Genomic DNA, 24,693 nt, shown 5'->3' with positions numbered 1-24,693 from the left:
CAGAATAATTCTGTTGCCCTAAAAATCCGTGTTCCACCTATTCATTTCTCCTTCCTTCTTCCCTAACCACTGCCTTTCCTTTTTAATACCTAAATTAAGCCTGGAGTAATATTAATTAGTTTGAGCTAAGAATTTACTTAAATAACCCTAATGATTCCCCATGGCAATCAGAATTTCTTAATTATTTAGACTAGCACTGCCCAAAAGAAATACGTGATCATACATATACTTAAAATATTTTAGAAGCTACATTTAAAAAGTAAGAAAAAAAAGTGAAAACAATTTAATATACTTCTTCCAACACATCAACATCAACAGCATCAATTACAAAATGTAACCATACAGAAATTGAGATGTTTTAATTTTTTTTATACTGATACTCAAAATCTACTGTGCATTTTAAACTTATGGCACATCTCATTTCATGTAGTCATACTTCAAGTGCTCATTAGCCACAAGTGGCCAGTGACTAAGGTATTGGACAGGGCAGGCCTAGACTGTGAGCAATCTGCAAGCAGGTCATCCTGTCTCCAGGGCCTCCACAGTAGGAAGGCAGTGAATATTTCTGTAAGATATACCAGAACCATAAAAGGGACTCTAACCCCTTTGCATGCTGATACTTGTATGTTCTGTGACCACTTTCCTTTAAACTCCCTCTCCCATTTTGGAAAAAGTAGAATGGGGATCATGCTCATTCCAGCATATCAAACAAACCAATACTGGGCTTCCTGACTCCCAGAAGGCCTGAATCATCTGAAATGTTGACTCATGAGCCTAAGGTGACTGAAATGTAATGTGAATCAAATTTGCCTTCCAAGGCATCGTTTTGTTTCCACTTTCTTCTCTCTCTCTCTTTGGGTGACTCATCTTTCTACCATGTGAGTCCAGCAGCATGCAGATCCCAAAACCGTCCTGGAAGGAGATGAGACGAGTTTGAAATGATTTTAGTCCTCCAGACTGTCCAAGCCCAGCTCTGTTTTGCCTACTTCATCCAGGGCCTGCAGTTTGAATAGAGAACAACCTTAAAGCTGTCAAAAAAATTTCTTTTCTTTTAAGGAGGTTGCAGGTAGTAGTGATGAGTTGGTCTGGTAATTTAAGTTTGAAAAAATGTAATCTTTTTATTTCAAAAATTTTTAATTCTTAGTGTATACATAAATCTTTAGGGCCTACTTCATAGTACGTTTCTCAACCCTGGGATTTTCCTTTCCTGGGAGGAAAGTTACCACCCCCAGTCCCCCAGGATAACGCCCTTCCGGGGGTGCGGAGCCAAGAACCTCTCGGACCCTTCAGGGCAGACCGCCAGCCCTACCGCACGCTTATGGAGCCCTAGGGCCGCAGGCAGACCTCCAGCTCCAAGACAAGGAGAGACCCCGGCCCAACCCGCAAGTACCCAAGGTGAAGGGTGGGTCTCCCAGCTCCAAGCCCCACCCATCGAAACCACCCCAGCCGGTAGGAGAGAGGAAGTGCAAAAAGCCCCACCCACTTTTCTCTCTTTCTCTTTCCATTGGGCCAGCTGGTTGCCCATCGTCTCTATCCCGTAGCCGATTGGCTCTCTCCCTCCCGCGCCAGACCCTGCCTCTCCCCGCCAGGGAGGGTAAGTCACGCCAAACTGGGCGGAGAATCTGCTGGCCTGTCTCCTTCGCTCGTCTGGGCGGTGGCGGCAACTGGGGACTGGGCGGGTGGCGCATCACGGGCGCGGAGGCAGGAGGAGCAGTCTCATTGTTCCGGGAGCTGTCGCCACTGCAGGTCCCTGGGCTTGTTCGGCCCTGCCCCTCTCAGTCCTCCCCAACCCCCACAACCGCCCGCGGCTCTGAAGAGAAGCGTCCCGTGGAGCCAGCAGCTGCAGCATCATCTCCGACCCGCAAGCCATGGAAGACATGGACCAGTCACCTCTGGTCTCCTCGTCGTCGGACAGCCCACCCCGGCCTCAGCCCCCGTTCAAGTACCAGTTCGTGAGGGAGCCCGAGGACGAGGAGGAAGACGAGGAGGAAGACGAGGAGGACGAGGACGAGGACTTAGAGGAGCTGGAGGTGCTGGAGAGGAAGCCCGCCGCTGGGCTGTCGGCAGCCCCAGTGCCCACCGCCCCCGCCGCTGGCGCGCCCCTGCTGGACTTCGGCAGTGACTTCGTGCCTCCGGCGCCCCGGGGGCCACTGCCGGCCGCGCCCCCCGCAGCCCCGGAGCGGCCGCCGTCTTGGGATCCGAGCCCTGTGTCGCCCTCTGTGCCCGCGCCATCCCTGCCCTCCGCTGCCGCAGCCTCGCCCTCCAAGCTCCCCGAGGACGATGAGCCACCGGCCCGGCCTCCTCCTCCTCCCCCCCCGGCCAGCGTGAGCCCCCAGGCCGAGCCCGTGTGGACCCCACCCGCCCCGGCCCCTGCCGCGCCCCCCTCCACCCCGGCCGCGCCCAAGCGCAGGGGCTCCTCAGGCTCAGTGGGTGAGTGCCGTGCCCTTACTCCTCGCGCAGTCCCTCGCGCCCTCTGTCTTTTGTGTGTACCCCCAGATGCCTCGGGCGGAGCCCTCCTCTCCGGCCCCGAGGGGCTTTGTCCGTGGACCTTGGGGCGAAGGCGCCCCCGCTGGTGGGAGCCGCCAGGAGCAGGGTGGGGCGGCCGAGGAAACCCGGGCTTGTTCTTTATTGTCTGTCTCGGTATCGGGGAACACGTGCACCCCGTCGGCTCCCGGCTTCTTCCCCATAGTCCCTATCCCTCTGCGTCCCGGAAGTTAGGCATCCACCCCTAATAGGAGCTGGGTTTGTATCGAGGAACTAGGGTTGTGCGTTGGGCTGGCTAGGTTCCCGGGTGAGGATGGAAAGGCCTTGGCGCCCTTAATCTTTTGTCTCCCAGGCTGGGTCATTCCTAGGGAAAAGGCGCAGTTTCGCTGCTAGTCTGTTTGCCAGCGTTGAGCCTTGGACCCCCTCCTCACCTCCCTGGCTTGGGTGGCCCCCTAGCACCTCATCCCCCTCCCTCTCAATTCTTGGCGCTGGTGGGGAGCTGGCCCAGTGGAAAACATCCACACTGACCCAACTGCAGTGACGGGAGAGCGCCTCCAGTGGTGTGGCGCGTGGAGAATTGGGAAGGCCAGAGTTCTGGCAAAGTCCTGGCACCGCCCAGTTTATCCGGGTTGTGATGTGGCGACTCCCTAGCTAAACCGAGCCTGGGAAGTGGGATCTGGGCATTTGTGGCCCGAGGGGAGCAGTTCTGCCAGGGTCTTAGCTGCAGAATGAGACGGATTGCTGTTGCTGTGGTTTAGGCTCTTGATGCATTATAATGAATCCGTAGAGGAAAAAGGCAAAATGGTTGACGTTCTTAAAGAAGAGGAAACCTGTGGATTTTTTGCCGCGAATAGGCCAATTGAATTTGTGGCAGATTTGTCAGGAGCCTTTAATACAATGTTTTGAGACAGATGTTTTCTTGTAGTGGTTAGAAATACTATTAGAAGTTCTATGTTTTAGGTCGACAGAGACAAATCTGCATAGTTTATAGTTTCCAAATCTTTTCATTCACTTTAGTACCTGATTGTATTTTTTTTTTAAGGAACATTGTTTTATTACCCTTTTCATTTTGGGAAATTGTTTATTTTGGAAGAGAAAAAAAATCAAGTTTGTTAGAGATGTTAAATCTTATTAGACAAGTTACTAGTTTATCAACATGTAGCTTGTTACTTTGGGGACAAAGTGTCCCACCAGCAGTAGGATCTTTCTTAATGCATAAAAGGGCAAGAATCAAGTAGTTTAACTGCCTGCTGAGAAATCTTCATAGCTTTATCGGATTTTAGAAATAGTTCGTTTTCTAGAAGAAGAAAATGAATCTGAGATCACACAGAAAATACATATATTTTTCAGTTCGTTTCTCCACAGCAGTAAAATAAGCCATTTGTGATGTTTCTGAATAACATTTTGATGACACACCCCAAAGCATTAATCAAAACAATAATCATTACACTAAAGATATTAGAAGATGAGGAGTAACACGATTTTTTCTTTTCCTGAGTCAAAAACACATTTAAGAGAACTAAAGTGAGGTAGAATAATATAAAGTAGTAAATTTGCAAATGGGCAGTTTAAGGATTAACAAAAGCATACTAATTTGTCATCTTGTATTCCAATATGGAAACAGGAGAAGGGTTCTGATCTTTGAACATTCGGGATTCAGGAGGTGACAGCATTCTCAGAATTTTGACTTGTGGAATACTAAGTTTGGAAGACAAAGGAGAAAGGATATTGCCTACTCAGGGACTCTTACCTTTATATGGTTCCCTAATTCTGTATTTATGATACCTGTTTAGAAACTTTAGTTGCCTTAGTGAACCGCTGAACATCATGATTATAGTCATGGATAGTTAAACCATTTTAGTGAGTCTCAGGTTCTTAACAGTTTATTCATTCATTCAACTGAGACAGGTTCTGTTCTGGGCTATGAGGGTATAGCAATGAACAAGACACATATGCTCCCTATGCAGGGAGTATAGATAATAAGCACATAAATAAGAAACTCAGAATAGTGGTAAGTGTTACGAGGAAAATAAATTGGATGATGGCATGGAAAATTACTGAGGTGTGGTGGGGGGGGAGTGCCTTTTAAGTAGTGTGGCACTGAGAAAGGCCTATCTGAGGAGGTGAGATTTTAAGCTGCAGATAAAAATTTCCAAGCAACCCTTAAGGAGGCAAAAGCCTTGAGGCAGGAATTAGCTTTGGGTGTTTGAAAGTCTAGTAAGACTAATGAAAAAAGCTGGAGAGAGAGTGGTGTAACGTGAGGGTGGGGAGGTGGGCTACACTTAGCTCATTTGGGGTCTAATAGGCCATTGTAAAAAGTTTTTTTTTTTTAAATTATTTTAGAAATATACTCTTTAATAATTATATTGTGATTTGAAACAAAAATACAGTTTGAAGATTTAGAGGAACCAAGAGGACTGATGTGAGTAAAGACAAGGTGAGAGATGTGCAGAGCATGGTTCAAAACAGACCAGCCCTATGGGAAGAGGGTTATATTTACTGAGTTAGGCAGACTCCTGACACTTGTGCATTTAACATTGTTTACATTATTTTTGAATAATTTTGAATTTTGTTGTTTACTGTTCTTGGAACATCCCCATTGTACAGTAATGAAATGAGATGGAAGCCTCTCACTTGACCATTTTCCATGGAGAAACATTTGGCTTCAAGTTGAAAAGGTGCTTGGTTAATGGGCTTTGAAGGTACTCCAGGGAAATGCTGCATAAAAATTGCATTGAGAGAAATGTAAACATCATTAACAATGACATTGCACTGGCCTTTGGGCATGTTCTAAACCAGTGTTAATTAAGATTGAAAACTCGCGGTAGATCTGGATTCTGAGGGGTATTGAATACTAAATTAAGGTATTGGGGTTTTATTATCCTGTTTTTATCCATGCTCTGCCATCCACAGTTGCTCTTGGTTTTGGTAATTTATATTATGAAACAAAAAATGTTTTTGTTATTGTTTCCAAAATGTAAAAGTTCTTTCATTATTTTTCTCTTTTGTCCTGAATTACTGCTTTACGCATTGTGAGGCCATTGGAGATTATTGAACTGAGGCATGCCATTGTTAAAGCGGTGTTAGAAAAGTGAATTAACGACAGTACTCAAGTTAGGTTGGAAAGAAAAACAGAACTATTTAGAATGCTTTTTTTTGCAGGTGTTTTGAAAGAGGTGAGTAGAGCCTGAACTAGTTTACTACTACCTTAAGTCAGTGAAAATGGAATAGAAGGGAAGAATATAAGAAACTCTAAGAAGTAGGATTTTTTTGGCTGCAAATCTCAATTTTTATAGTTAGGTTAAAAAAAGGTTTTATGAGAGAAGAATTGATAGAGCTTGGAGGCAGGGGATGTAAATACAAAGAAAGTGTTGGGGCTTACTAAATCAATTTCAGAGACTGTCCAAATTTGTTAATTGCAGTGGACATTTATATAGAATTGAATATTGCTCATAAGTATAGTTTATGGCTTGGGACTAAAAATTACTAGTCTTTTATGAAGTCATTTATTATATGATCATGTGTATTGGCATAGGGGCACATAGTAGAAATGCTAAAAGATTTTGAGTGATGTATAGTTTAAATCTTAAGTACTAGTTCTTAATACAAAGGCTAATTGAACAGTGATACGCATTTCTAGGAAGCAGGTGCCTCTAAAGAAGGAACTCTCATGCCCTATCCATTCCCCACCCTACTTTGAAATTGGAATCAAGGTAAAGAACTGATGAATTTACAGATTCGGAATAGTTACTCTTGTTAAGCCATTTCTAATTTTGGACTAGGAATAAAAGTTGGTAACGGTGGTATGCTCCTTATGGATAAGTTAAGTTACGTTTTAGGTTGGCTCATAGGAAGCTCCACGTCAAATGTCAAATCGTTTTTAGTGACTGGCAGACTCCCTCAAACCATTTTAAAATGAAATGATGAATATATTTTGTACCTTTGATAAATAACCTCAGTATGAGTAGTAGTATTTAAAAACATGCTATTTTAGCACTATATCCCTCTAAACTTAGAAGATTTGCTATCTTATATGAAATATTTCTAAAAAGGAGCAAGTATATTATCTATTGTCTAATAATTGGCTCTGTTTTATATGTAGTTATTTCATAATCTCCCTAAAAGCAGTTTATTTGAAACACTGCTGATACAAGGCCCCAAATTAAATGGCACATTTTAAAGGTACTTTGCTAGCCCAGGAAAAGGTACCAAGTGGATGATATTTCTTGATCCTTTACTGAAACTTCTAATTAAGTAGAAGTCAGTGTTGTAGACACATCACTCTTATACTATATTCTTTGATACTTTTTGTTCCTTTTCTAAATATAGACCCTAGAAGGTCCCTCTGGGTGTGGCAGCACCAGTAATGAGAACTGTAAGGGCAGACCATAATTCATCAGTGTTTATATGGGTAAATGTGACTTTTGTGGTTAGCTAGTATAGGACATAGGCATGAAAAATGGTGGGACGCAGCTTTACTGATGCTGAGGTCTTCTCACACTGATGGCTTCATCATTCTTTTAAACTCTAAAGGAGGAGTTAATAATTTTACATTTAAGTGGTTGGTTTTTTTGTTTTTTGGAATGGTGATTATTATTATTTTTTTAGAAGTAGATCTAAAGTTTATTTATTTATTTTGAGAGAGAGAGAGAAGAGTGCACCCTGGCGCATGTGAGCCGAGGAGAGGCAGAGCGAGAGGGAGAGAGAATCCCAAGAAGGCTCTGTGCTGTCAGTGCAGAGTCCTGTGTGGAGCTCAGTCTTACCAACTGTGAGATCATGACCTGAGCTGAATGAAGAGAGAGGGAGAGAGAATCCCAAGAAGGCTCTGTGCTGTTAGTGCAGAGTCCTGTGTGGGGCTCAGTCTTACTCTGAGATGATGACCTGAGCTGAATCAAGAGTCCAAGGCTTAACTGAGTCACCCAGACACCTCTAAATGGTGATTATTTTTAAGTATTCTAATAACATTCTATATATGTATCATACTGTATATGGTAATAGTATGTTTACTTATTTCTATTCTTTGCCAGACTATATGCTCCTTGAGGAAAGGGGCTATATAACTTTTTTAAAATATTTTTTTTTAATGTTTGTTTAGTTTTGAGAGAGAGTGAGCACGGGAGGGGCATAGGGAAAAGGAGACAGAGGATTCCAAGCAGGCTCTGTGCTGACTGCAGAGAGCCAGATATGGGGCTTGAACTCAGGAACTGTGAGATCATGACTTCAGCCAAAGTCGGACGCTTAACTGACTGAGCCACCCAGGTGCCCCTGAACATTTTTCTCTTGAGGAAAAAGACTATGTGACATATCTTTACTGTTGATCACAGTGCATTAGATGTGGTGTTGGCACTCAGAGATTTGTTGAATGGATCTGATATTATGGATGTAAACTGATATTATGGATGTATAGTCCTAGAAGTACAATATATTCTCAATAAAAATCATATGAATGAAAGCATTTATTTACATATACAAGGTATATGGATGTTCCATATTTTATTCAGTCAGTCTCTTATGGATAGTTAATTAGGTTGTTTCTCAACTTTGTTACAGATAATGTTGCTATGCACTTATATATATTTCTTTGGGAATACATGCTGTTATATATATATTGTGGGATAAATTCATGCAAGTAGAATTACTGGTTCAAAGGGTATGTGCATTTAAAATGTTGATAAGTAATGCTGAATTGTATTGCAAAGTTACTGCAACCTCTATTCCCACCAATAATGTGTTTAAAGTACCTTTTTCCTTATGCCTTTATAAACACAGTGTATTGGTAATCTAGTGAATGGTTTAGCAAATTTTCTTTTTTTTAATTTACATTTCAGAGTATTTTTGGCATAGGTGCCAGTAACTTTTTTCTGATCACAGCTTTTGCTTATTCTTTGGGTTTTTGTTCTTACAGATGTAGGAACACTTGATGTATTGTAAGGAAATTAGCATTTTGTTGTGTCCTGAAAACTTTTTTTCATGATTTGTTGTTTGTATTTTGACCTTTAGTATATTTTTTGCAGAAATTTTAAGTAATCACATTTAAGTATCATTGTCTTTTATGCCTTTGAATCATACGAGTCATTGAGTTTAATGTAATTCTTAGAAAGGCCTTCTCTAAGATTGTAAAAATTTCTCCCATGTTTTTTCTTAGTGCTTCCATGATTTTTATGATTTCATTTTAATATTTGATCCTTTCATTATCTGTAACTTATTTTGTAGAAAGTGAAGTAGTGATATAATTTTATTTTTCAACATGATATCTCATTTGTCCCAACACCATTTGTTGAATCATCCATCTTTACTATTTAGATATGCCACTTTTGTCATATACTTGTATTATCGGTGAAATATTTCCTCTTTTCCATTTCTTTGTCTTTTCATGTATAGGTATGAGACTGTTTTAATTGCTGTAACTTTCCAATGAAATGATAGCTGATAGGGCTTTTCCAGAATTATTTTTTCTGGCTATCTGCTTTTTACCTGATCTTTAAAATTTGTTTATTTAATTCCCTCTTCCTCTGTTGAAATTACAGTGGGGCTACATTACATTTAATCATTAATTTAGGGGAAAATTGATATTTTTTTGGACCAGTATTATGTATTTTTCTACAAACACGGTTTTTATTAACCTGTATTTTTTTAACCTGTATTTTTAAAAATTAGTTTGTAATTATGTGAAATACAGGCTTTAAAAAGTAATTATTAAATACTCTAGCCTGCTTAGTATAAGACACTTGATATACTGGGTTATATAGATATTTGGACCCCTCTTTTCAGTTAATTATAGATAGACAGGTAAAGAAAGAAATCTTGCTTTTTTATTTCTAAAGAAAACAAAAAACAAAAAAAACCTTGTTTTGAGAAGGGGAGAAACATTTTCTATACTCTCGTAGTATAGAGCTATGGCTACTAAATATTGGACTATTGTTTTAGCAGTCTCTAAATTCTTAAATTTAGAGAGGGCCTTAAGTGGTCCTCTAGTTTTAAGGAAAAACATGATTTCTTTAATAGTTTGTTCTTCCCATTGATGGAATTGTTACCATAGGTGAAGAAGGCTTATAAAGTTTTGTTAGTCAAACAAATTTAGCGGTTGTTTGGTTATGTTAGTATTCCCTTGAAGTTCAACGTTAGTTAAAATATTAGCATACTCCTTTTCCTTTTCCTTTTTTTTTTTTTTTTTAAGCAATGCTTCGGGCTAAATATGGGGACAAAAAGATGAGTAGAGGTTGTACTTAGGTAGCAGATTAAGGGAAAAACACAAGTTCCTAGTTGTAAAGAATTTTCTGCTGTCTTAAAACTGGAGGAGCCTTGTGATTGTACTGTAGGGATAGTCATAAACTTACCTACTTGTCAACAGCTTTTGTGAAAAGAGAAAAAACCTTAATTGAGTTCTAGGTCAGTCTGCATATTTTTTCTTCAGTTTTACAGATTGACTTGTAAACTTGAGTAGTTGGAAGGTGTGCCATTATTAAATTTACTTATATTAGTGTTTTGACAGTGCTAGGTAAAGCAACCTAAAGCATTAAAAACATTTTTTTTAAGTTACTGGTGTCTTTGATCTCAGAAAAGAAGGGAATTTCCTTTTGAAAAATTTTCTTTTTCTTTGTTCTAAGAAAGTTGTTAAACATGCTTAAACCATGCCTTTAAAACTTCTCAGTCTCGCGGCACCTGGGTGGCTCAGTCGGTTGAGCCTCTGGCTTCGGCTCAGGTCATGATCTCACAGTTTGTGAGTTTGAGCCCCGCGTTGGGAGCCTGGAGCCTGCTTCGGAGTCTGTCTCCCTCACTCTCTGCCCCTCCCCAACTCATGCTCTGCCTCTTTCTCTCTAAGGAATAAATAAACATTAAAATAAAAAAAAATTAAACTTCTCAGTCTCAACTAATCATCATTTTTAAATTATAGAAAGGCTTACTATTCTATCAAGTTCTGATATTCTGGTATCTTAATTTTTATACAAAACAATTTGATGAAAACTTAGGTACTTTTGCTTATATAAGGTGAATTATGAAAATCAGAACTTAGGACATCATATATTTCATTATGTAATGTTTTATAGGCCGTTCTACACTACATAATACAGATATGCTATAAGGATTTGGGCTTTAAGATATCACTTTGAACAAGGACTGAAAAACTACCTTTTACCAACATGCTTTCTCATTTACTCATTCTTATCCCACCAAGCTTTCTTTTGACCTTACTAAAATTTTGTTAGTGAAACATGTTCAGCATGAGCTATAGTTAGCATTGATAGAATCAAATATACATATTTTAATTGTTGTAAGAGTTGTGGATAAAACTGGTTAAAACTGCTTCAGTATATAGAATTTTAGTGTACTTACATTGCCATATCTCTTTTTTGAAGGGATTTTAAAAATTATACTTCTCGTATGGAAAATTCCAAACATAGAGACAGAATAATGAAAGAAACTTGATTAGCTGTCACTGAGCCCCAGTAGCCATCGACCCATGGTCAATCCTACCAATCCCACACCCTCATAAATATTTCATTATGTATTTTGCAAACTGTAACTACTTTGCAAAACATAACCGCAACACTAAATAATCAAATGTTTCCCCAACATATTTAACAAAAATTAATGTCCTCAAATATCCAGCTAGTGTTTATATGTCATAAATGGTCTTTTGTTTGTTTGTTTGTTTGTTTGTTTGTTTTTATCACGGTGTTTTAAGAAATCAGAATCCAAGGGCACCTGGGTGGCTCAGCTGCTTAAGCCTCTGACTCTTGATTTCAGCTCAGGTCATGCATAATCTCTCATGGGTTCATGGTTTCATGGGTTCAAACTTCACATTGGGCTCTTCACTGGCAGCAGGGAGCCTGCTTGGGATACTCTCTCTCTGCCTTGCTTGTGCTTGCTTGCTCTCTGTCCCTCAAAATAAATAAATAAACTTAAAAAAATCAGAATCTGAAGAAGGTCTACATATTAAAATGGTTTGATTTCAGGCGCCTAGGTGGCTCAGTCGATTAAGCTTCTGACTTTGGCTCAGGTCATGATTTCATGGCTCATGAGTTCAAGCCCCATGTGCTGACAGCTCAGAGCCTGGAGTCTCCTTCAGATTCTGTGTGTCTCTCTGCCTCTCCCCTGCTTATGCGTGCGTGTGCGCGCGCTCTCTCTCTCTCTCTCAAAAATAAACATTAAAAAAATAATAAAATGGATTGATTTGTTTTATAAGTCTTATTGACTGTCCCTTGTTTGTGTACACTGTCTCTCCAAAATTTATTTGTTGAAGAATGCTCATATACTTTTTTTCATTTTAATGTTATTTTATTTTTTTATTTTTAAATGCTTATTTATTTATTTTGAGAGAGAACATGCATGTGTAAGCGGGAGAGGGGCAGAGGAGGGAGAGAGAATCTGAAGTAGGCTCCACAGTGTCAGCACAGAGCCTGACACATGGTTTGGTCCCACAAACCAGGAGATCATGACCTGAGCAGAAATCAAGAGTCAGAGGCCTAGCTAACTGAGCCACCCAGGCACCCCTTTGTGTTTTTTATTAAGATATAATTTACATGCAATAAAATGCATAGAGCTTAAGTTTTAACAGTTTTGTGTTCTGACAAGTGCGTCCACTCATTGACTCACTGCTGTCAAGATGTAGAACATTTACGTCATCCCCAAAAGATCCCTTGGGCCCTTAGTAGTCAGTTCAGTTGAATTCTTGTTCTGTCCTTCTTCCAACTCCCCAATCCCAACAACACTGTTCTGATTTCTTTCACCACAGATTAATTTTGCCTGTTTGTTCCTATTCATATGATGCTATGTAACAGGCAAAATGCATCATGTGAATGGAATCATACAGCATGTACTCTCCTATGATTACTTGCATTAAGTATGTGTTTAAGATTTACCATTGATGTTGCAGGTCTCAGTAATTTCCTTTTTACCACTAAGTAGTATTCCATGATAAGAGTATACCACAGTTTAATTTTTCATTCACTTGTTGATGGACATAGGGATTATTTATAGCTTCTGGCTATTATGAACAAAAGAATGCCATGAACATTCTTATACAGGCCTTTCTGTGAACATATGTTTTCATTTCTCTTGGGTAAAGAGAGTAGAATTGAGTAACCAACTGAGTAACCAGCTAAGTTATGGGCTAAGTAAATATTTATAAGAAATTGCCAAACAGTTCTCCAAAGTGGTTCCACTTCCATCAGCAATATACGAGAGTTCTGGTGGCTTCACATTCTCAACAACATTTGATATCAGTCTTTTTAACTTTAGCCATTTTAGTGGGTATGTAATGATTTCTCATTGTGGTGGTAATTTAGATCTCCCAAATCACTAATGAATGAGACGACTTTTACATGTCTCTTGGCTACCTGTATATTTTCTTTTGTGATGTGTCTTTTGCTTGCTGTTACATAGCGTTGTAATAATGTCTTTTTCTGATTTATTGTAGGGAGTTCTTTATATACTCTGGATAAGTCTTTTGTCAGATGTATGCATTGTGAATATATTCTCCTAATCTGTAGCTTGCTTGTTAATTTTATTTATGGTTTCCTGTTATTTTTATTGATAGTTTCTTTTGATGAGTGTAATTTTCTAATTTTGAAGAAGTCTTTTATCAGTTTTTTTTCTTTTATGGTTAGTGCTTTTTTTTTTTTTGGCAGATTACAGATACATTTAATTTTTTTTCCCTTCCAAGATTTTACTTAAATTCAAGTTAGTTAACATATAGAATAATAGTTTCAGGAGTAAAATTTAGTGATTCATCACTTACATATAACACCCAATGCTCATACCAACAAGTGCCTTCCTTAATGCCCATCACCCATTTAGCCCATCCCTCCCACGCAACACTCCTCCAACAACCCTCAGTTTGTTCTCTATATTTAAGAGTCTCTTATGTTTTCCCTGCCTCCCTCTCTGTTTTTATCTGGTTAGTGCTTTCTGTGTGCTGTCCAAAACATCTTTGCCTACTTCAAGGTTGTGAATATTCTGTTTTTTTCTAGAAGCTTTCTTTTAGCTTTTATGTTTATTAAAAAATTTTTTTTTATTTTTTTAAGTTTATTTATTTGGGGAGAGAGAGAGAGCGTGCGCGCACAAGCACAAGCAGGTGAGGGGCAGAGAGAAGGAGAGACAAAATCCCAAGCAGGCTTCGAGCCATCAGTGTAGAACCGACAAACTGTAAGATCATGACCTGAGGGGAAGTCGGACGCTTAACCAGCTGAGCTACCCAAGTGCCCCAAATAGCTTTTATGTTTAAATCTAATACACATTTTGAATTAATGTTTGTCTGTGGAAGTGTTACAGATCCACATTCATTTTTCCATAAAGATATCCAGTTACCCCGGCAGATTATCTTTTGGAAAGAATTTATCTTTTCTCATTGCTTTGGCACCTTTGTTGAAAATCAGTGACCAGACATACATCTGTTTTGTTCTGTTGATTTATTTTTTCCTATCCTTTTGCCAGTATTAGACTGTTTTGATTGGTATAGTTTTACAAGCTTTAAGTAGTCTTAGAATCAAGTAGTGTGCCTACTCCAAGTGTTACTTTTTATTTTCAAAATAGTTTTGCCCTTTCTATGTCTATTGTATGTGCATATACATTTTAGAATCAGCTTGATCATGTCTACAAAATGTCTGCTTGGAATTTGATTGGTATTGCGTTGAGTCTAAAGAGCAATATGGGGAAAGTTGACATTTGAGGGTTTGAAGCATTATAACAAGCTAACAGGATAGTCTGCCGTAGTTTCTTGAATGCTGGCAGAAGACACAGATACCTGGGTCAGAGATAGAAGACTTTATTACTCAGCAATGTAAATAGCTGGAATCTCAGCATTTTCTTGTGCACGTTCCTACTCCCCATTTCCTATAGAGCAACACTGGAGAGTGCCAAGTGACACTCTTGCCATGGGCTGAATAAGGAAAGGAACTTAGGGAAACTGAATTGTACGATGTAATAAGTATGCCTGGTGCTCAAAAGGAAGACACATATCTCTGTCTCCAGGATTGTTCCGTATATAAACATCTTTGAAAAGATAGTCAGGAGCAAAGGTGTTCAGTACCCAATCCTTCTGCTTATAAAATGTGCAACACAGGAAGCATAGAGTACTCTTTCCTAACACTTAACATTAAATCTTTCAATCCATGGACATGATGTCTCTTTCTCTCCGTTAAGATCTTTATAATTTCTCAGCAGTGTTTTGTAATTTTGTTTAGAGGTTTTATACGAATAATTTTTGTAAATTAATTTTCTTGTAATATCCTTGTTTAGTTTTGGTACTAATGCATAATTATAGAAGATGTTTTGGGAAGTGTTTGCTCTTTATACATTGAAAGAATTTGTATAAACATCTTTAGATATTTACTGAGTTTAGCAGTTTAGCAGTGAAGCCATTTGGGCTTAGAGTTTTCTTTATGGAGAAGGTTTTAAATTGTAAATATACTCTATTTAAGTGATATAGGGATATTCAGATTTTCTATTTCTGCTTGTGTCACTTTTGGAAGTGTATACCCTTCAAGGAATTTGTTCTTTCCTCTTGATGAGTGGACATCAAGGAATTTGTCCACCCATTTAAGTTGTCTTATTTGTTGGCATAAACTTGTTCATAATCGTTTATGGTTTTATCATCGTTAGTGATAATTCTTTTATTTTTAGTACTTGCTTTTCTTTTCTTTTTCTTGATCATTTTAGGGGTTGTCAATTATCTTCATCTTTTCAAGGAACCAGCTTTTAGTTTCACCGATTTTTCTCTATTTGGTTGTTTTCTGTATCACAGGATTCTGCTCTTATTTTTATTATTTATTTTCTTCTACTTATTTGGGTTTAACTTGGTTTTCTTTCTCTAGTTTCTTAAGGTGGAAACTTTAAAGTTTGAATATAACCCTTTTTTCTCAAAGTGTTTAGAGCTGTGAATTTCTGAGCATTACTTTAGCTATATCCCACAAATTTCCATTATCATTCAATTTAAAATTAAATCTTTAGTTTCTTCTGTGTTATTTAGAATTGTGTTGTTTACTTTTCATACATTTGGGGATTTTCCAGATATTTTTGTCTTATTGTAATTTCAGTTTAATTCATGTGGTCAGAGAACATATACTTCATGATTTCAGTCCTTTGAAATTTACTGAGACTTGTTTTATAGACCCAGAAATGGTTAAATTGGTGAATGTACCATGTGTACTTGAGAAGGTTGTGAATTCTGTTGTTGGTTATAGTGCTCTATAAAAGTCAGTTATGTTTAGTTCGTTGATAGTATTGTCTAAATCATCTGTATTCTTGGATTGGTGTGTGTATGTGCATGCGTGACTAGTCTGTCAGGTGAGACTTGAATGTTAAAATTTTAAAATAAAATTTGTAGATTTGTCTATGTCTTTCTTTAGTTTTTGCTTCATATATTTCCCATACACTTTAGTGTTGGTGTATCTATTTAGTATTATGTCTGTTTACTTGTTTATCATTAACTGATGCCCCTCTTTATCTCTGGTAATCTCAAGGTAATACTCTGTCTTAGAATCTGCTTTGCTCAACATTAACATTAGGCACTTCAGATTTTGTAGGGTATATGTTTGGATGATATATATATCCTTTTACATTCTTTTACTTTTAATCACCTATGTTTTTATATTTAAAGTGTGTCCTGTAAAGGGCCAAAGTATGGTTTTTATCTAGTCTAAAAACCTCTGCCTCCTAATTGGATCCATTTACATTCAGTGTAATTATTCATATGGCTCATTTAAATCTTCATTTTCTTGGGGCGCTTGGGTGACTCAGTTGGTTGAGCCACCTGGTTGAGCCCAGGCTATGATCTAGCAGTTTGTGAGTTCCAGCCCTGTGTCAAGCTCTATGCTAACAGCTTAGAGCCTGGAGCCTGCTTGGCATTCTGTGTCTCCCTCTCTCTCTGCCCCTCCCCTGCTTGTGCTCTGTCTTTGTCTCTATCAAAAAATAAATAAACATTTAAAAATTAAAAAAAATGTTCATTTTCTCTTTGTCTCTTCTGCTTTTGTTCTTTTATACTTTTCTATATTCCTTCCATTCTTTGTCCTTTTATTGTCCTATGTTTTGCTTCCACATATATTGCGTACAGTAATTAGAGCTTCAGAAATCAATTATTCTTTAAAGAAATTAAGAAATGAGAATAACAATATATATTTATCATTTTATGATATTCATCATTTCTTTGAAGAAATTATGGAACGAGAATAGTTTGTGTTTACTCAGGTATTTACCAATTTTGTTTTTCTTCATTTGTTCCTGAAGATCCAGGTTACTATCTAGTATCATTTTTCTTCAGTGTGAAGAACTGCATTTAACATTGATTGTAGTACAGGTCTCTTGGTGATAATTTCTTTCAGTTTTTGTTTTCATCTTTTGTTTATCTGATAATACTTTTATTCATCTGTATTTTTGAAGGATATTTTTGATGAATACAGTCAGTCTTATTGTTCATGGTAGTTCTGTTCTCTAAAGTCAAGGAAAACACTTAATTAGCAAATCCTGAATCATTGCCTCAAGGGAAAATACAGGGTTAGATTCCTGTGAACCTCTAGTCACAGTATTGTTACCTGATGAATATGTCTTTGTTTCATGTGTGTTTCTATTTAAAGACATGTTAGTTAATATATAGTGTTGATTTATCAACATTAAACTCAAGGCCAACAGAACTATAACTTATGCCTGAATGAAGCTCATCTAACACACGTGTTTTCTCTGTAAGGTACATCATGGCCTTCTTGTGGTTAAGAATACTAGCTAGCACTTAAGCACTATTCTTAGTGGCCATTTTAAACAAATCACAAAAATTTAGTGTATGACACTAAATTAACTGCAGAAAGCACACGTATTTGTAGTATGAGAGCTGAAACAGGAAGGCATACGGTTGCCTTGTTTGACGTTACCTGGGAACGTGTTTTAGATGACTGGAATGTTGTGCTGCTCTGCACATGACCACTGCTAAGTATTGATCTGGGGAATATCAATTTAGTACACAATCTGACAAATAGCAGTCAGTGAATAATGATTGTATGTAAATCTAGGTTGGTAGATGTGTCATCATATAAAGATATTATCTTCCGTCTTCCATTGTTTCCAGTGGCAGCTGAGGTCATTCTTATTGCTGTTTCTCTGCCTATTTCCTTTGTTTTTAAGATTTTCTATATCTTTAGTTTTCAACAGTTTGATCTCTACAATGTATTTCTTTCTGGTTTATTCTACCCAGGGTTCACTGAGCCTCTTGGATCTGTGGATTTGGTATTTTCCATCACAGTTGTCAAATTTTAGGCCATTTATATCTTTCCCTTTGTTCCTCCCTCCCTCCCTTCCTCTGCTTCAGTCACTTTTGCCTTCTTTAGGGACTCCAATTACATATACTTTAACTGCTTGATTGTCTTGCAGGTCACTGAGACTCTTCCTTTCTTTTTTTTCCATGCTGTGCTTCAGTTGGGATAGTTCTGTTGCTCTTTCTTCAAGCTTATTGATCTTTTCTTCTCCACTGCCCAGTCTGCTTTAAGTCCATCTAGTGGGTTTTTCTTTCACTTAATATAATTTTCAATCCTAGGATTTTCATTTGGTTCTCTCTTCTATATTTCTCTTCCAGGAGTCTCTCTCCATTCACTTGTTATGTCCATCTTTTACTGTATCTACATAGGAATATTTTAATAGCTATTGTAATTTTCATTTTAGTGCTTATGAATACAATGTTTACATTATTTCTTTGTTTATATTGGCTGTTTCTCTTACTTATGCTCATATTTTCTTTTCATGTCCAGTAATATTTTATTCTACACTGGTTGCCATGGATTTGGTGTTAGTGTTGTTCTGGAAGTCAGTTTGCTGGCAAATCATCTTGACCTTTTCAAACTTTGATTTTAAAGTTAGGGTTTAGAGCAGGGCTTGGCTTTTTTTTTTTTTTAAGGGTAAAGCAGTAAATATTTTAAGCTTGTGCATCACGTAGGTTCTTTCCTAAATACTTAAGTTTGCCCTTGCAATGCCAAAGGAGCCATAGAGGATACATCACACAAATGGACATGGCTGTCTTCCAATATAACTTTGGCCCACGAGCCATATTTTGCTAACTCATGGTCTAAGTCTAGACCAAGTAACTTTAGTTTAGGGTTAAAGTAATCCTCCTCTTAAGATGTGCCTTTCCTCGGGTCACATTTTTATACTTGGGGTGTTCAGCAAGATCTCTCCACTCTGGCTTATCAAAAACTTTCGATCATATCTTCCAGTACAGAGTCTGACCTCCAGAATATACGTTTAGTTCACAACTCTTTCATAGATTCTCTGCTTGGCCTTGGTAGGTCTTGTGCTGTATATGTGTTGCATAGTTCAACCAGAGATTTAAAAGGAATCTCTATCCAGATTTCTGGAGCTCCTTTTCTATGAAGTTTTCCTTTGTATGTTACCTTGCCCCACAAATTCCAGACAGCTTAGCTGTTAACTCAGCTTGGCCAGAGTGTTAGTATTCTTGGGCTCCTTTTCCATGTGCTGTAGACAGAGTGCCTTCAAGTAGAAAACCAGGGCATTATCTGGCATGCTTTCCTCTTCTCAGGAATTATACCCTTCATGTTCATGTACTTCATGTTATCCAGTGTCTCATGATAGTTGCTTCATATATTTTGCCCAATTTTATAGTTGTTCATATGAGACAAGTTAGTCTGATATAATTATTCTCCTAGCAAAAGTTTTTTTCTGTGACTTTAAAATGAAGTTTATTTCCTGTGCTTTATAAATTACTTATGATTTTTATTGACTGACCAGTTATACTTTTGGCTGAAAAACTGGTTTTGAAATGAACATGTCAAAGAAAATATTTAGTATAAGAGTATGTGAACATTGGTGAGATTGTGATAGCATATTTTGAATTGACCAGTAATAAATTCAAAACTGACATACCACTTTTACTTTTTAATATTCAAAAAAAACTTTTTAAATTAAAAAATTTTTACTTTAGAGAGAGAGTGTGAGTGGCAGAGAGGGGCAGAGGGAGAGAGAATCGTAAGTAGGCCCCATACTCAGCACAGAGCCATTGGGCTCTGTCCCATGACCCTGGGATCATGACTTGAGCTGAAAATCAAGAGTTGGACGCTCAACCAAGTGAACCACCCAGGCACCCACCTTTTACTTTTTTAAAAAGTGACTTAAAAAATAAATCTCTTTTGTGAACTTTAATTTTGAAACTGATCCTTGTGTGATGGAAATAATTAGTATTCAAAGCATATAGCCTTGAAGCTTTAGTCTAAATTTACACTCTACATTTAAGCTTGGGTAAGGAAATGAATCTAGCATCAGGGCTAACAAAGAGGAATAGCTCATTTGGAAAAAGTTTTATGAATGGTGTTCATCTTTCATACTGTCGTAAGTATAGTGATTCTGTTCTTTTTACTGAGGGTAATAAGGAAATAAATGTATATCTGTTTGTAGTCACAGTTTAATTATAATTTTCTAGCTTTGTCATTAACTAGCTATGTGACTGAATAAGTTACTTAATTCTCTGAGCTTAGATAACTGGAAATGTTATAGAAAATGAGCAGAAATAAGGATAAGTTTTAAAAAGAAAGTAAAGCTGAATATGGTTAATTTGTGTTTTAATGGATGTCAGCATTCAGATATGCAGGGGGTGGAGGTGTGGGTTTGGTTGGGAAGAATTATTTATGTTTGATTAACATAGATGGCATGTGAGAAATTTTTGAAATAAGTTTAGACAGTTAAGTGAGGACCATAAGGTACAGGACCTTATCTGAGAGTTTCAGGTATAATTCAGCAGATAACTGGGAGCTTTTAAATGTTTTGAGCAAGAGAATAAATAGAACTGTCCTGTTAGAAATATTAATTTGATGGCAGTAGAGTAGAGAGACTTAATAGAAAAGTTCTGGCTTCCCTTTTGTGTATTATTTAGTGAAAACTTGTTTTTGTTCATTTAAATATGCCACTGTGTTTTTACTTAGTGTATGTATAATTAAGTCCTTAGTGTTATTTTTTCTATTTCTTCAAAATAGCACAAATGAGGTTGATGAATAAAGTTTCAATTTCATCCAACAGTTAGAATTTGACATAGTCATAGACAAAGATCATACGAAGAGGGGGACTTGTTTACCCTTTTTGTAAGACCAGTAATACACGTATGTACATAACATGTCTCAGTAATTCAGAATATTATACTTTTAATACAGTGTCCCATATTATAAAGTAGTTTATTCACTTGTGAAAGTTAGGGTCTTTTATAGAAAAAGGAAGACTAACCTAAAATTAGTAATTTTTTTCAAAAGAAGAAAGTAATTAGTAGGCATTTTAGTCTTAAAAATTTGGTAGCTTATGATATGTAAGTGTTGTCAATCAAAATTTTTCTTTAACATCCTTAATTTAGTTTATAAAAATTTTTAAACTTAAGTCCAGGAAGAAAGTACTGCAGGGTAGTTAAAGAAAAGAGCATGGACCTGTATACTCTGGATTCAGGTCTCAGATCCATCATTTTTCAGTTTTGTAACTCTGGGGAAGTTATCTAAACTCTTAGGCCTGTTTTCTCATCTCTGAAATGAGGATAACAGTAGTACCTACTTCATAGGGTGGTTTTGAGTATTGAAAGAGCATCTGAAAAAAATGCCTGGCCGGCATTACCGTCTCTCTAAATGTTATTGTATTGTGAAGTAGAAGAAAATAACCAAATATTTCAGATAACTATAGGGTATTTCCTGGATGACAATTTATCGTATTTCAGGAGATCAAACTTGAGGGGCTGATTAAGAAAGAAGACTTCAGACCAGTTGCACTTATATTATAAACTCATCCCTCCAAAGATAAAGCACATAACTTAAGAGTTAGACATGTTTACATACTGGCTTTCTGGCCTCCTAGCCCTGAGACTTAGGGCAAGCTGTTTCTTATTCTTCTCCTCTTCCTCCTGCACAACATTTTGAGGGAGGTACTATTATTTTATTTTACCAATGAGGAAAGGAGGCACAGAGGGGATAAGTAATAACTTTTCTCAGGGTCGCACAGTTGTAAGTGATGAATCTGGGATTTGAACCCAGGCAGTTTGATCCCATGATCCATGATTGCTTCAGGAGAAGTCAGAACAACTGTCCTTCTTGAGGGCCAAATGATAGTGATCTTTTCTGAAATTTTTTTTTTGCTAACTGCTTTTAGAAATGCAGTTCTTGTTTCATGATTAATTTTGTATTGAATCTCAATGTACAGTTTTTCTTTTTTTCAAAATTTAGTGAATATTTGAAATACCAGTTTATAAACTTTCTCAATTGGTCAAGGGCCAGGAATATAGTTTTTACTATAAGAGAGGTTCTGGTATTAGATAGAAATAAGGATACATTTAAAAAATACTTTAAGTTTTTGGCACAAAATTTTAGTTGTAGTTTGTTTTCCCTCTAATTTTAACAGTAATCAGTAACATGTTTTGAATTCACTTTCCAAGAAGACTGACCTGCATTTGTGGCTTTCAGTTATATTAACTCAGTGAAGAAGACTGCCATTTTGTTAAGGATTTGCTACCTTTTATTTACATGTAGTAGCTATGTAATTACTTGGTTTTGCTCTTTGATCCCCAAGTCTCAGTTTTATACAAGATTATAATTTATTATTTTAGCTGAAAGGAATTTTCAAATTCCTTTGTTTTACAAATGAGAAACTATGTAACAAATAAGATCACATAGCAAGTCATCTTTAAGAAGGGTGCACACAGGGGCGCCTGGGTGGCTCAGTTGGTTGAGCGTCCGACTTTGGCTCAGGTCACGATCTCACTGCTTGTGGGGTTGAGCCCCACTTTGGGCTCTGTGCTGACAGCTCAGAAACTGGAGCCTGCTTTGGATTCTGTGTTTCCCTCGCTCTCTGCCCGCCCCCATTCGTGCTCTCTCTCAAAAATAAATAAACATAAAGAAAAAAAAGTTTGTCTATATGTGTATGTTTTATAAAATCTCATAAGGTGGTATGTCTTACTGGTTTGGATGAGTTGCCCATCTAACCTATTGTTCTAGGTTATAGGAGACTTTTTAAAACACGTATAATGCATTTTCCCTTCGTCACCCCATCTAAGAATCCTTTAGATATGACATCATGTCCAGTATGGATTTATCTAAAATTTATACGGCATTGTGAATTTAATTCTCTTATTCTTCAAGGGGAATATCCTTAGAAGGTATGTCCACGTTAATGATAGTCACATCTCTGTTTTGTTGTTGATCAACCTTGCCTAGTTTGTCCTTCCAGATACAAATATCCAAATTTTTTAGGTTCTCTCCACTAAAGGAATACCTTCCTGCCATTCTTCAGGCTATCTCAAATTGTTTTTTGCTAGAGGCCTTTCTCTAGTATAAACCACAGAAGACCTTTAGCTCAAGATCTCCCAGCTGCAGGTATAAAGTGATGCTGTGTAAGCTTAATATACCAATAGGTACTGCATTAGTCGTCTCAGGCTGCCACATCAGAGTACCACAGACTGTGTGGCTTAAACAACAGAAATTAATTCCTCACAGCTCTGGAGGTTGGAAAGTCTAAGATCAAGATATGGGCAATGTAGGTTTCATTCTGAGGCCTCTTTTCTTGGCTTATAGGTGGCTGTCATCTCACTGTGTGCTCACATGGCTTCTTTATGTTGCTCAGAGAAGAAGAGGAGGAAGGGGGAAGTGGAGGAGCTGTTGTCACACAGGCATGAACAAGCTCTGGTGTCTCTTATAAGGGCACTAACCGTATCAGCCATGGCCCCACCCTCATGACCTCATGTAATCCTAATGACCTCTCTGCATGGCCGCATTTCCCAATGCTATCACACTGGAGGTTAAGGCTTCAACATATGAACTTTGGGGAGGAGGACACAAAAAAAATTAAGTCCGTAACAAATAGCATATAGTGGCTAAGAAAACGAGCTCTGGAGTTGCATTGCCCTGAGTCTTACTTAGTTATAGATGGAGTGAGTTACTCCTCTGTCAGTCAGTTGTGTTTTTTGTTTCATTTTGTTTTTTTTTATCTGTTAAATGGGGGATCTTAACCCCACTTATAACAAAGGGTTATAAGGAGTAAAATGAATTCCTGCATGCAAAGAACTTGGTATAACAAGTATCCCTCAGTGTTAATTTTAAACAAAACAAGACTGATGATAATAATTATCTTCCTAATGATAATTAGTATTTTCTTTGCAGTTTGGACAGTGGCGCATAGGACTAATATCCTCAAGGAATAGTGCACAGTGACTATTAGAATGTTTTTTTTTAAATTAGGTAGACAACCTGGAATATAAGAAAATAAGCATGATTCTCTGAAAGTGTTCTTCTGAACTGAACATATGCCAATAAAAAAGGATTAAGCAAAAGTAATTATTAATTTTACTCATGCATCTTTTTAATTTTAGGCTTGACTAGGGCAAATAGTTACCTATCTGAAAATGTGAATAAAAGCTTTGGATGTCATGTTAACTGAGAATAATATCTTAAGGTTACTTTGGTTTATGAAATTCTTTAACATAAACATGTTATTGCCTCTTGAAAAACAATAGGTTCTGTGGATATGATTTAATCATCTTTATAATATAAATATATAATGATAATTTAATCCAAATTAATGGTACTACTTTTTCCTTTCCATCTCGGCTTTTTCTTTATAAAAGTTTTGTGTTAACTTATTACAAACTGAACCCTTGCTTGCTCCTCTTATCTTTAGTCTCCTTCAAACTCTGTCTTTATTTCTGCTGAGGTTATATTCTATTTGTTTTTCAGATGAGACACTTTTTGCTCTTCCTGCTGCATCTGAGCCTGTGATACACTCCTCTGCAGGCAAGTTCTTTCTGCTAGCCTTTTATCTTCTGTGTATTCTAACTTTGACTCTTTAGTTTTATTAACTCTGTACAGAGTGGATTCAGTTACTAAAATTTAGCATGGTTCCAAGAATGTTTGTCTATTGAAAAAGTTGAAATTTGCATTTTATATGCTATGTCCAAGAGACAAATGGGCAGAACATGATTAATAATTGGTTATATGTAAGGAATTCTTGGACCCTTGATTTACATTTGTATATTGATTAGTCCTTTTCTCCAAATACAGTTTACTTGCTTATGGCTGAAAGGCTTTCGTAGAAATGAATGCCACTCTATCGCATTTAATTATTCAGTGCCTTTTCTATACTGCCACACCCTCTTCTCAATTCTCTTGTCCTCTTCTAGTTAGAAGTAGCTTTTCTCAATTGATTATACTTGAGGTTTTTTTCTTAGACTTGATTTATGTCTTTTCATAGCATGCA

At 37.5% G+C, this 24,693-nt stretch overlaps 1 protein-coding gene across 3 annotated transcripts in view; it reads left to right on the top strand.

Annotated features, from left to right (window-relative positions):
- The first annotated feature begins 1,613 nt into the window (after positions 1–1,613).
- The window catches only part of RTN4 (reticulon 4), a 71,997-nt gene continuing 48,917 nt past the window's right edge, over positions 1,614–24,693 (top strand). Inside the window, exons 1-2 of one of the 3 annotated variants that reach the window (XM_027072442.2) lie at positions 1,614–2,430; positions 24,174–24,230. In XM_027072442.2, the coding sequence (XP_026928243.2) occupies positions 1,869–2,430; positions 24,174–24,230 (619 nt within the window). In that variant the 5' untranslated portion in view covers positions 1,614–1,868. The remainder of the gene's footprint in view (positions 2,431–24,173; positions 24,231–24,693) is intronic. The other 2 variants (XM_053200605.1, XM_053200606.1) reach the window with 2 other exon arrangements.

Source organism: Acinonyx jubatus, chromosome A3 (genome assembly GCF_027475565.1).
Source record: "Acinonyx jubatus isolate Ajub_Pintada_27869175 chromosome A3, VMU_Ajub_asm_v1.0, whole genome shotgun sequence".
NCBI classification, from domain to species: Eukaryota; Metazoa; Chordata; class Mammalia; order Carnivora; family Felidae; genus Acinonyx; species Acinonyx jubatus.
Note: the sequence above shows the minus strand (reverse complement) of the source record. Positions and strands in the feature narration are given on the sequence as shown.